This window comes from Schistocerca americana, chromosome X, assembly GCF_021461395.2.
Source record: "Schistocerca americana isolate TAMUIC-IGC-003095 chromosome X, iqSchAmer2.1, whole genome shotgun sequence".
NCBI classification, from domain to species: Eukaryota; Metazoa; Arthropoda; class Insecta; order Orthoptera; family Acrididae; genus Schistocerca; species Schistocerca americana.
In genome coordinates, this window is record NC_060130.1 from 781,000,884 (window position 1) to 781,013,989 (window position 13,106).

Sequence of the window (13,106 nt, forward strand, 5' to 3'; positions counted from 1 at the left end):
AAAAAGTTATTTTCAAAGTAAATTTGCGTTTTACACATGATGAACTATGTGCGAGAATGTACGATGAATTTCTTAAATCACAGAACGTTTTCTCTCTTTTAAAAATCAACTCGTTGATGACGAGCCATTTAGAAGAATTTCGAGCCCAGAAGATCAGAGATTTGTCGCTATTAAAAATTTTACTCGTCTATTTGTGTGATGTCTCTTAAAGTGTAATATGCGCTAAACAGATCAACATTATATGTGAAAGCTTAGCTTCTCTTGTAGCTTATTAATCTTAGAGATAAATATTATATGCGAAAGCTTTGCTTTTCCTATAGCAACACTATGAATATTAATTTAAACCATTAACTTTTCCTGTTGGTGGAAACCTAATTTATACTTTCATAACACAAAAATATGCAACGTACATGTTGCTGCACATCAAAGATCTTTCCAAAATGTGTTCCCTCCCCCCCGAGTTTCGTTTCCTAAAGCGCAGGGAAATTCTACGCTGCTGTATAAAACCATGTTCATTCAAAGGATAAGTTTTACAGATCCGAGAGAAAGTATACTGTCACTTACAATGAAAAAAGTGTATTTTCACCTGGGAGAAAATGTATTTTTAACCGGGAGATCCGGGAAAAATCCAGGAATTTTTTTTTCCTTGTCCACGTATACACCCTGTATAAACACCGCATTTTTACTATTGCGTGGTTATTTTAAAGTTTCTGTAGAAAACAATCTTGGTTTACATTCATTAAAGGTTCACTCTTAATCACACAATTTGGCAGCAAACTGTGTGTAATGTATCATTTCACCAAATATTGGTGAGGATAGCTGGTGGTGGTGTACAGTGTAAAGCATTTTGATGAAGTCTTCTCAGGATGTGAGTTTGTAATGTGGTGGTGGTGGTGGTGGTGGTGGTGGTGGTGGGGGGGGGGGGGTTAATTTAATACTGCACGATGGAAATCCTTTGTCCTAAAAAAATTTGTGTGTAATTGGGGATTTGTTCCCTGAAGATTTAACAGAAAAAATTTGTTCTCCTGCACTAAGGGCTTCATTTCACCAGTCAAGATTTTTGTAAAATGCTGTTGCAAGTTTCCCAGAGTGGCCAAAGTAGTGATGACATTCCTATCTTATGCCACCTAATAATCCACCATGTTTGAATCCATGGTCCAAAAGAGCCAGTACTGTCTAGGCATGCATTGACCGTTGGCAATAATTTACCATAAAGATTTTATAGTACATTGCGCTTTCAGTGCAATTCATGTGAAAATGGGAAATAAAAAAATACGTTCCCTCATAGAGACTTGACCCCCACCATCCTGGGATTACTGTTCTGTACTCTTTCCACTGCGCCAGCCGCTATGTGGAAATAGTGTTGAGATAAATGGCTGATCCCTCACTTGACCTGAATTAAAAACGCTATTTTCTCTAAACGTTTGGCCATCTGGATCTCCACTTCAGTCTCTTTCATTTTTTTCTAGCCCTTTATATCCCATAAATTTGGACAAAATCAGTGATGATGAGCAGGGCAGCACCCCTGTTAGTTTGCTGTCTAATTAATATGTATCCATTGTGGTTCGTTTTTTTTTTTTCCCCGGTCGCCTCTCACTGTAACAATGTACATGCGTGGGACACCAACGATAATTACTAGTGAACATCTTTGTGTAGCCACATTGTTTCTGCAGTTTAGCAGTCGGTCTGTCTTATTGTTTTCTCCATTAAAGAATTACCACAGTACATCAGCCACAAGCACACACCCCAGCTTCTTACGCAAACTTTTACTTTCCTTTGTGTCAGTCCTTTCTGTTCACTAATCAGAATATCCTTAGGTGTATGTTTCTTTTTGTATACAAAATTACTCGTCTTGGTTGTAATAATTAATGTTTCCTAAAAGTAAAGAAGACTGTTTCTTAATTTTGGTAAAACTTCTGAGAATTCTACATCTGTAGAGAATACATGATACAACATCAGAGAAATAAATAACAAGCTTTAATGATCAATATTTCTGAATGTGCAAAAATTAATATCATACAATGTTAACTGTGAACTAAAAGGAGATTTTTTTTATGTCGTAGGTACAAGCTGGTACACCAGATCAGGCAGCAGAATTGCGAAACCTACTACTTCCGGTTGAACAGTTAAGTGCACTGAATACTTTTGGCTCTTAGGGGTGCATCACTATTATTACTTGTTACCTTTAAGTGTAGGACTCCAGCATCTTGCTGAAAGTCTCTGAAATTTCAATAGATGAGGACCAGGTAAAAATTTATTTGTATAATTAGGTGACACATGGTGTATATGTTTCAGTAAAAGTTTGTGGCAAATTAATGTTCATCCTAATTAGTCCTTTGATAGAAAGTACAAGCTATATCAGAGCAGGTACACTTCAAAACAGGAAGATATGATTTTATTGTAAACCAAACTCAGTACACAAGTTCATGTAACACAAATTACTCAACAACGTGACAATAAGTCCTCAATCTTACTAAATATTTCTTTAACTTCTATTCAATTTATTAATGTGGTTGATCCCTTGCTAAAGCTATTGTTCAACACATAATGGTTACCATAGAAAGCTCCACCACCGCTTCCCACCGACCATTCCTATCACACAACAGGTCACCAGTCTGCTTTCATGCTCACTACCCCCCCCCGTCTACCACTACCTGCACACCTGTGTTCCTGTTGTTCTAAAGACTCATCTGTATGGCTCAAATGGCTCTGAGCACTATGGGACTTAACATCTGTGGTCATCAGTCCCCTAGAACTTAGAACTACTTAAACCTAACTAACCTAAGGACATCACACACATCCATGCCCGAGGCAGGATTCGAACCTGCAACCGTAGCAGTCGCGCGGGTCTGGACTGAGCGCCTAGAACCGCGAGACCACCGCGGCCGGCTTCTGTATGGCCTCAACATCGGAATGTACCTCGCCACTACGATGTAAATTATTTAAATTATTCATAATTAAATACTATAATGTATGTTTTTGTATTTTTTCCTAATTTGTCTACCTAATTGTGTCGTCATTAATCAACAGCTTATATACGTAAATATGAGTTTGTTGCATCTTCTGATCTTGAATTATATGGCTATGTGATTTCAGAATGGCAGGCCACTGTGTGTCAATCTGTATCTTACCTTGAATTGTCCATGAACTAATTCTACTTTTCTATTACCTTGAGCTGTCCCGTTTGTGTTAGGTATCAGATGTAAAGTAGTAGTTGTAAGTAAGCTGGTGGTGTCAGTAATTGTGCCCTTTTACTATCTTCATGCGGACATATTTGCTGATTATTTATTTCATCTGCCACATATAGTTATTTAGTCCCTCAATATGAATATTGTACATCATCCATCACTCTCAGCCGAGCTTGGAACAGAAGCCATTTCCCACCTCCAGAATACTAGTCTCTGAAGATTGTTCCCTGATGTCATTCCTATTGTCTCAGTGTATTACATGCCTTAAGCTTGCAGCTGCATACCTTCCTATTTGGCCATACTAATCAATCTCAGTGCCATAGAGTGTTGTACATGTACAGACTGAAGTGACGAATGAAAATTTGTACCGAGGTCAGGATTCGAACTGGGTCTCCTGCTCACTACGCAGATGTGCTAACCACTACGTCACTCTGGAACCATATAGTTTCACTTGATTAAATCACCTATGCCTGGGTTTCAGGCAAGAGCAAGATCATTGGATGCTGAGGTGCTATTCCAATACAGTTGGCAAGTCTCTGCACTGCTGTTAGAATGTAGGGGGAATACCAAGTGGACTGAGATATGAATGGGAATTTGGATTGAGGAAGGAGGTGTGCCAGGGTAGTTTGTGAAGTTGTGCAAAGCCACTGTGCCAGGGTGGCATAGTGGCCAGTGCATTTGCCTAGTGAACAGGAACCCTGGGTTTGAGTCCCTGCCTTGGTTCAAATTTTCATTCATCACTTAAGTCTACATATAAACATTATAGATGTTTTAGACTTTTTAAAGTCTCTGGAACCGTAGAATTTCATCTGATCTTAAACTGAGGTTTGCAATAGTAAGACCCCAAACTTTTATTCAGGAGGACTGTGATTCAAATCAGTCTGACCATCCATATTTATGCTTCTGCCATTCGTCTTAATCACTTAAGTTAAATGGTTAGATAATTCCTTTGCTAGAGGACAGCTAATTTCTTTCCCATCTGTGAGATTGTTCTCGATCTCTAACCACCTGATTGTCAATGTGACATTAAACCACAATCTTCCCTGCAATACTTTAAGCCACATATCTGTTTCACATTCGTTGGTACTATCTTCTTGATTTTGATCCATGATAAGGAAATCTTCTGCTTTTTCGTTAAGAATGTCAGAATTTACTACAAAATCTTCTTAACTTCGTTCTTCTCACCTTAACGATCAATCTTTGTCAGAGCTGACATTCACTTCTTCCGTGCTCTGTAAGAACCTTCCTCCATATCACACATACCAGTCTCTGTTTTGACAGTTGCCTTTTATTCACACTCAAAAAGTACCTTCCCTACTATATTGGCACCTTCATTTTCAGGAGTAATCTGAAACTGACAAACCTATGACCCAGTGCAAGTTTCTCATTGATTAGCGCTTCCCCTGACACTCAAGCCGGCTGATGTGGCAGAGCGGTTCTAGGCACTTCAGTCTGGAACCACGTTCCTTCCACGGTAGCAGGTTCGAATCCTGCCTTGTGCATGGATATGTGTGATGATGTGCTTAGGTTAGTTAGGTTTAAGTAGTTTCTAAGTCTAGCGAACTGATGATCTCAGATGTTCAAGTCCCATAATGCTTAGAGCCATTTGAACCCCTGACACTCAGCCTTTGCTAAACTCAACATTATCTGTTGCTAGAGCTTTAACTAATTTTCATTGTGGTGTGAAGTAAAGAATCTCTCACCTAAAATCCTACTTTTATTCTCCAAAATAGCAACCAATTGGCCACACTACATAGACATAGCTTACAGTCATGAACCAGCCTTGTCATTGTCATTACCCTGTGGACAGCCCAGTTGTTAAAATGTTTCATATATACTCCCACTACATCTTATCACAATCCAATCTCAGGCATTTCGTATCTGATCCTAGTTAGGCACATGTGAAAGCAGCTGTTTCATATGCCAGTTGTCTTGCAATTAATATGGATTATTTTATGTGGGTATGTAAGCTATACAGTTGTTTTGGATAAATGACCACCACCAAACTTTGACTAACCACATACTTGACTGCCTAGTTTCAGAGCATGCTGCACACAAAAATAGCTAATATGGTAACAACTGCTTCAGAACTAATGCATTTGGATCCTCCTCTCAGCACAAGGCAGCCAGTGCTGAAGAGGTTGGAATTACAACCCCTCCCCCCCCCCCCCCCTCTCTCTCTCTCTCTCTCTCTCTCTCTCTCTCTCTCTCTCTCTCTCTCTCTCTCTCCCCTCCCTCCCTCCCTCCCCCCCTCTCCCCCCCCTAGTTGATAGCGAAAGGTATTTTGCGATTTTGGATTGTCTACAAGTGAGCGCATGTTGTTCCTTTCTTTTTTATTTGTTGTTTTGACTCCAGAGCATGTTGTCAATTTGAAGGAGTAATTGTAATATGTCCCCCCCCCCCCAAATCTGATGAAACTGAGCCACCTACATCCACCTGTTACCTATCTTCAGTGCTAATTTACTTGTCTATATCGTTGTTCACAGGTCCATTAATGTCTGAAGCAGCTGTGGAGCAGCCTCGATGTTACAGGAAACACAATGTGGGATTAAATGGAGTGCTGTCAAACCCTGTACAACCCGTAACTCATTCAGAGTGTACTTCAGATCAGTTGGAGAACCGCACTAATAACATTGCAATGGAAGACCCTACAAGTGCAATTGAACATACAGCACATAGTCTCAGAAGTACAACAGCGCGGTCTCGCAGGTGGGATGCATTGCACATTCCTGGAGATGGGACAAACACGGCACTTGAACTAATGCCAAGAGGAGTCACACAGCGTACCCGTAGCAGGGTGTCACGACCACCACATGGACAAGGCTTCAGTGCCAGTTCTGATGAAAGAATTGGTAGGGAGGTTGTTGTTTTGCAAAAGTGTGATGAACAGCAGAGTTCACAACAACAAAGATCTGACAGAGATACAGTTATACCACAACCATCTGTTGGGGGGACAAGTATGTCTCCCATTCATCATGGAGAAGTGAGAGCCACTTGCAGTCAAGCTATGGATGTGAATGTCTCTCACAGTCGTCGTACGGTGCCAAGTGATAGGCAGGGACGTAGTGTGACGAGAGATGTTCCGTACACTCGTGTTCGTGTAGCAAGTTCTCCTCGCAGCCATGCGAGAGAGACAAATGACACTCATAGCCACAGTAGGGAGGGGAATGCATCTGCACCTCGTGGCAGAGAGGCGAATGGTCCAACCAGGAATGGCAGAGAAATGAGTGTCACAGAGGAACATGGTGAGGTGGCTGGTGGTCGTCAACCTTGCCCAAGACTCAGGCACCGGAGTCATGTGAGGGAGACTAATGCTACTCAGAGCCAAGATAGGGAGGCAAGTGCCCCTGTAGCTCGTGGCAGAGAGGCAGACAGCCCAACCAGAAATGGCAGAGAAATGAGTGTTGCAGATGAACATGGCGAGGCAGCTGGTAGTCACCAACCTTGCCCAAGGCTCAGGCGTCGTGCTTTGCCAGACCGAGGTATCAGAAGAAACAGTACAAATCAAGAAAGGGAGCCTTACTCACTTCGACCAAGAGGTGAGCGACCAAATTACAGTGTAGCTGCTGGTCATCGTAGAAGAACTCAACCAAATTGGCGGACACAATTGAGAACACAGATGAGGCAGTACATGGATGAAATTTTTGCTGCCTATGTGAATGCAATGTTATTTGGAAATCAGAAACGTGAGGTCAAGGATCTTCCAGAAGTTGCAATAAATGAGGAGCAAGTTAACTCGGGTCTGAAATGTTCAGTGTGCTTGTTAGATTTTGTACTGGATGAAATAGTACATAAGCTGCCTTGTGACCATTTATACCACAAAAATTGTATAATACCATGGCTTGAGCAGAATGATAACTGCCCAATGTGCAGAAGGCCTGTTGATGATGATGATTCTGATGATGATGACGATGATGATATTGATATTCTTCCGGATGATGACGACGACAACGATGATGATCCAGGTAACCAAAGGGCTCGTTTCCGAATAGTTGTTGGAGATGCAGATGTCACTGTTATCGCTCATGACAGTGCTAATGAATCTTCAGCCTCTGATACTGATTTCGAAGTATTTATGAATTCTGATGAGTACTGAAGCTACTGAATATTACGACTGATTTATCCATTTGAAGATTTGGGACACATTTTTGTGTACTCAGTATGGGAATGTATTTTCATCAATTCCCATTACATACAATCAAATATATAGACTGAATGTTTCCAGAATCATTTTCAGACACTCTACTTACAACTGTGTTACAGTGCAAAAAGTTTTACAAACAGTAGTTTTTAACAGCAGCTGTGATTGGATGCTGTCTGAATAAGAGGGAGGTCCTAGCACTCTTTCAACATACCACGTAGACCAACGCTTCAGTAGTGTACAATTAGTGATTTTCTCCCTCTACTGTCCCCAAATACATCCACACCAAGAATAACTTTTTGTGACTTGTTTGAATGGCTCTTCTGTAATGCATATGGAGAGGGGGGGGGGGGCTGAAAGCAGTTGTGCTGGGAAACTACTTGTGTAGTGTTTGTGATTATTAAAAGATATTTAAACGTAGTGAATATTAAATGGTAAACACACTATTGGTTTCATAAATCATAACTTAAATGTCTGTTTATTATTACAATGTCTACTGTGTCTATAGCCTCATACTCTCAACAAAGTATCATAAACTGATTATATATTTATTTATTGTACAAATAGTAACTGAGATTTTTATGTTATATGCATTGTTTTTACTTTATCGGCCTATTGATATCTGAGAAAAGTATCCTACTTGGAGTTTGTTTCAATGAACTGTAGCTGAAATACAGTTGTACATTTCAGATTGTGGTAACTTAATAGTTACTGCCACATGTGTAACCATTGTTCCATTTATTGATAATCTTTGTCCCTGAAAAACTGTGAGGAAGGAAAAAAAATGTTTTTCTAAAGTGATTGCAGAAAATGTGAAAACTGGAAATGCTGTGTATATCACCATGTGGTTTCCAACTCGTATATTGACTGAATTAAGCTACAGTCTCTCTCTCTCTCTCTCTCTCTCTCTCTATTTTATTTGTAATTAGAAGGTTCAGTGGCATATTTAAGTATAATCCACTTTTATCGTGCTCAATCTACATACATTTCATCAAGGCTACTGGATTTAACAAATGAGTACTGTGCGCAAAAATCTTAATAGAAATGTATCATGGACGGGCCAGACAACACTCTAGAGACTAAACATATTGATTTAGGTTGTCTACGTACAATAATAGACAGACAGTAGCCTGACAGTCTCTTGGCACTGTTTTCTGAAACGGCGATAAAATTAAACGCTAAAGACAGGCTTCGTGATTATTTTAGATTTGTTACTTACAAGGGAATTACACACTCAACAGGTGAGGTTTCCCTTATCTTTTGCTTGACTCTACCACGTACTTGGATCGAACAAATGCTGCTCTAGTGAGATGCACTTCTCAGATGTGTTTGAGATATCAAGGTTCAAGGTTTAATGAGCCTGTTGAGCACCATATGAGAGCACCAACTGGCTATGAGAGAAGACGAGAACTCTGCATTTGCTGTGTTTGAGTCGAGCGTGTTTTTTTTTTTTTTTTTTAATTCTTCCACCATTCCACCAAATATTTGTATCAGTTCAGTGAGTGTGTTTATTTGGAAAGGAATATCACCATCATCATGTCATGAAAATTGTATTACACTACAATCCCTGGTACTGCATCATTTGATAGCTCCATTATTCATATTTGTGTTCATGTACATAAGGTATGTATAAAAAAATACACTGATTAGCCAAAACATTATGACCACAGCCCACCACAATGCTGGATGCCACCTGGTGGCGTTGCAAGCATGTGACATGGTAACAAAAGTATGTAAGAGGAGCAGACACACAACAGGAGATCACCCTAGCAACAATATGAGCTGCAAACTGGGAAATACATTGAGATAAGTGACTTTGACAAAGGGCAGATTATTGTTACAAAGAGCCTGTGAATGAGTATCTTGAAAACAGCGAAGCTGGTCAAATGTTCACGTGCTACTATTGTGAGCAGCTATGGAAAGAGGTAGGAAGACAGAGAAACTACTACTACTACTACTACTACCGCTTGACACAATGGTCGGACATTCACGACTCTCCACAGATTGTGGGGTTCGGAGGCTTGTCTGCTCTGTATAGTAAGATAGATGGTGAACTGTTGGATCACTGCTGAGAGAACACAATGCTTATGCACACCCAAGTTTTTCAGAGCACACTATTCACCGTAAATTGTTGAACATGGAGCTCTGTAGCAGACCAGGCATACGTGTTTACATGTTGACCCAGTGGCATCGTCAGTTAAGATTGTAGTGGGCATGGGACCATCAGGCTTTGACCATCGATCAGTGGTAACCTGTTGGCTCTGCGGGTGAATCACATTTTTGCTACATAAGGTCGTTGGTTGTCTCCACAAATGCTGTCATAGAGGTGAACAGCGGTTCAAAACATGAAGTGTGTCATGGATGCGGGCTGAAGGGAGCAGTATTATGCTATGGGAGACATTCTCCTGTGCTTGCACAGGACTTGTGGTAGTAATCAATCATAGGCTGTCAGCTGTGAAGCATCTGCGTCCCTCCATGCTTGATGTCTTCCCCGACTGTGGTGTCATCTTTCAGCAGTATAATTGTCCGTGTCTTGGGCCAGAACTGTGATACAGTGATTTGAGGAGCATTATAATGAATTCACGTTGATGCCTCAGTGACAAAGTTCGCCTGGTGTATATTCCATGAAACCCGTCTGGTTTGCTGTCAGGCACCATCACCGAGTACGCTAATCAGCGGCCCATTATTTATGTTAATCACATGATCTGTGCATAAACATCTCATGCCACATACCTCCACAAAGCTACCAACAAACTGTTGGATCCCTGATATGCAGAATGAATTATGTATTTCATTCCAAAGACGGACAAACAAGCTACTAAGCAGCTGGAAACAGTAGTTTGGCTCATCAGTGTATGTCTGAAAAGCTATTCTTTTTAAATGTTAGTGTACTGTTTTTTCTGCTGTCATTATTAAAAACCAAATGTGCTTTTCAGTAAGGGCCTTAATAAAATGTGCTTTACCCAGTTCTGTTCTAGGTCTTTTTGTGCTCTCACGATAAACCTCAGCTCGGATACTGTTAGCCCACCAGTGACAATGAAGAATTCAGACTGCAGTGATTTAACTGATATATCATTTTAAGACGAGCATGAATGTGTCAATAATAATGGTTCATTTCGCTATAGTACCTTACTAAACCTCGTCATGAATGTCCCGTTGGTGGTGGTGGTGGTATTATTATTCCTTTCCAAAGAAACACGATTTGTTGCCGTGTTGTAATTGTTTGGTTGAAGATTAGAACAAGAAGAAAAGAAAAGACTCAAATGCAGTATGGGTAGACCTGTAGTCTCCTACCTTAGCTGGTTGTCCTAACTCTGCTGCTTGACGGGTGGTGCATTTACATGGTAGAACTGTGAGCCTGAATTTCTCACAAATGCTTCATAAGTGTAGCATACTGGAGCACCACTTCTTACACCTAACAATTTACCGTATTCATGCAAAAGTTGAGGAATATATGTTACTGCCTATATTCAATTTATTTGCATAAGGCTTTCTGTGGTCCAAGGCATAAATGTCTTAATATTTCATCTTCCTGTGCTGGAGATTCTGATTCTGAGACATAATCACAGGCTTGAACAACTCAGAAGGTAGATAGTCTCAAACAAGTTCAGCAAACTGATCTGTTTATAATACTGTATATCCATGCATCGGTCAATTCATGACATCATCAGACCTCTGCCTACAGTCATGGAGCTGCTCCAGTGTATGCCGTGGAGCTTCTAGTGGTGAAGAGTTGGCTCTGTTTGTTTTATTTAGCACAAAGGCACACAACTTGCCTAATTTCAGTCTTATTACTTTTTATTGAAATTGGCTTTGTGCTTTCAAATTTCTGTTGCCTACGTACATCCTAGTGTAATAATCATTAAATGTTGCTTAAACCAAAATGTCAGAGAAACAGATTTGATGGTTTTCCAGTCCTAGTGCGTAACCTGCTATTGCTGATTTACCCATCTTGCCCAGGCAACAGTTGCTCATGTAGTCCTTAAGATGGGTGCCAATGCTTCATAGTTCCCATGTACACTTGGCTGAAGATGCAAAGAATTTTATAAAATCCAGCAATGGCAAGCAGTGGGTGTAGGTCCTTTACAGTGTTCAGATATTTGCACATATTTCTTGCTTTAAACACTATCAAACCATGTTTTATGAGTGCTTAGCGGATGCAATTTGTGGTAGTTTTTACAAATAGAAGGAAAACCTTTCCTTTTGTAGTGTCTTTTTCACTAGAAGCTCTAGACCTTTTAAGATATAGTTCCCTATTTATATATCTATCACAATATCTGTTTCTCCTAAACACTGTTCTTAAGTAGAGTCCTCCCTCCAAGTACCGTGGTTCGCAGATTCTTTAAACCTGGTTCACTAATGTTTTGATCACTCCTCTTTCCTGCTTGGGATGATGATTGGAATTTTTGTGAAGGTATCTATCCATGTCCGTGGGCTTTCTGTAGACTTCACGCTCTAAAGTTCCGTCAGGTTTTCTAATTACCTGTACATCCAAAAATGTATATAGTTTTTCTCTTTTTCCATAGTGAACTTACTAGAATTAATATTATCCAGAAAATTTTGAAATTGAGGTGCTTTCTCTGTGAAGTTGTATAACAAAAATTAAACGAATTTCATGATGTTGTTCTGGTCTTCAGTCTAGACACTGGTATGATGTAGCTCTCCATGTTACTCTATTCTGTGTAGGCCTCTTCATCTCTGAGTAACTAATGCAACCTACATCGTTCTGAATCAGCTTAGTGTATTCATCTCTTGATCTCCCTCTATGATTTTTATCCTCCACATTTCCTTCCAGTACTAAACTGGTGATCCCTTGAAGCCTCAGAACATATCCTAAGTACTGATCCCTTCTTCTAGTTAGTTGAGCCACAAATTCCTCTTCGTCCCAATTGTATTCAGTACCTCTTCATTAAATACATGATTTACCCATCTAATCTTCAGCATTCTTCTGTAGCACCACATTTTGATAGTTTCTATTCTCTTCTTGTCCAAACTATTTATCGTTCATGTTTCGCTTCCATACATGGCTACACTCCATACAAATACTTTCAGAAAGGGCTTCCTGACACTTAAATCTGTACTCAATGTTAACAAACTTCCATATTTCAGAAATGCTTTCCTGGCCATAGCCAGTCTACATTTTATCTCTCTTCTATTTTGACCATAATCAGTTATTTTGCTTCCCAAATACTCATACACTACTTTAAGTGTCTCATTTCCTAATCTAATTCCCTCACTATCACCTGATTTAATTTGACTACATTCCATTATCGTCATTTTGCTTTTGTTGATGTTCATCTTACATCCTCCTTTCAAAACACTGTCCATTCCGTTCAACTGCTATTCCAGGTCCTTTGCTGTCTCTGACAGAATTACAATGTTGTCGGCAAACCTCAGTTCTAATTTCTTCTCCATTCATTCTGATTCCTACTACTTCTTTCGTTTCCATTACTGCTTGCTCAATATACAGATTGAATACCATTGGGATAGACTACAACCTCGTCTCACTCCCTTCTCAACCACTGCTTCACTTTCATGCTCCTCGACTTTTGACTACTGTCTGGTTTCTGTACAAATTGTAAATAGCCTTTCGCTCCCTGTATTTTACCCCTGACACCTTCAGAATCGGAAAGAGAGTATTCCAGTCAACATTGTCAAAAGCTTTCTCTAAGTCTACAAATGCTAGAAACGTAGGTTTGCCTTTCCTTAACCTATGTTCTAAGATAAGTCATAGGGTTAGTACTGCCTCGCGTGTTTCAACATTTCTATGTAATCCA

The 13,106-nt window shown here is 40.0% G+C and overlaps 1 protein-coding gene across 1 annotated transcript; it reads left to right on the forward strand.

Annotated features, from left to right (window-relative positions):
* Window positions 1-2,061: 2,061 nt before the first annotated feature.
* LOC124555487 (E3 ubiquitin-protein ligase RNF6-like) lies at window positions 2,062-7,712 on the forward strand. Its single transcript, XM_047129410.1, has 2 exons — window positions 2,062-2,126; window positions 5,675-7,712. The coding sequence occupies exon 2, from the start codon at window positions 5,683-5,685 to the stop codon at window positions 7,282-7,284; it is 1,602 nt and encodes a 533-aa protein (XP_046985366.1). The 5' UTR covers window positions 2,062-2,126; window positions 5,675-5,682; the 3' UTR covers window positions 7,285-7,712.
* The last annotated feature ends 5,394 nt before the right edge of the window (window positions 7,713-13,106 follow it).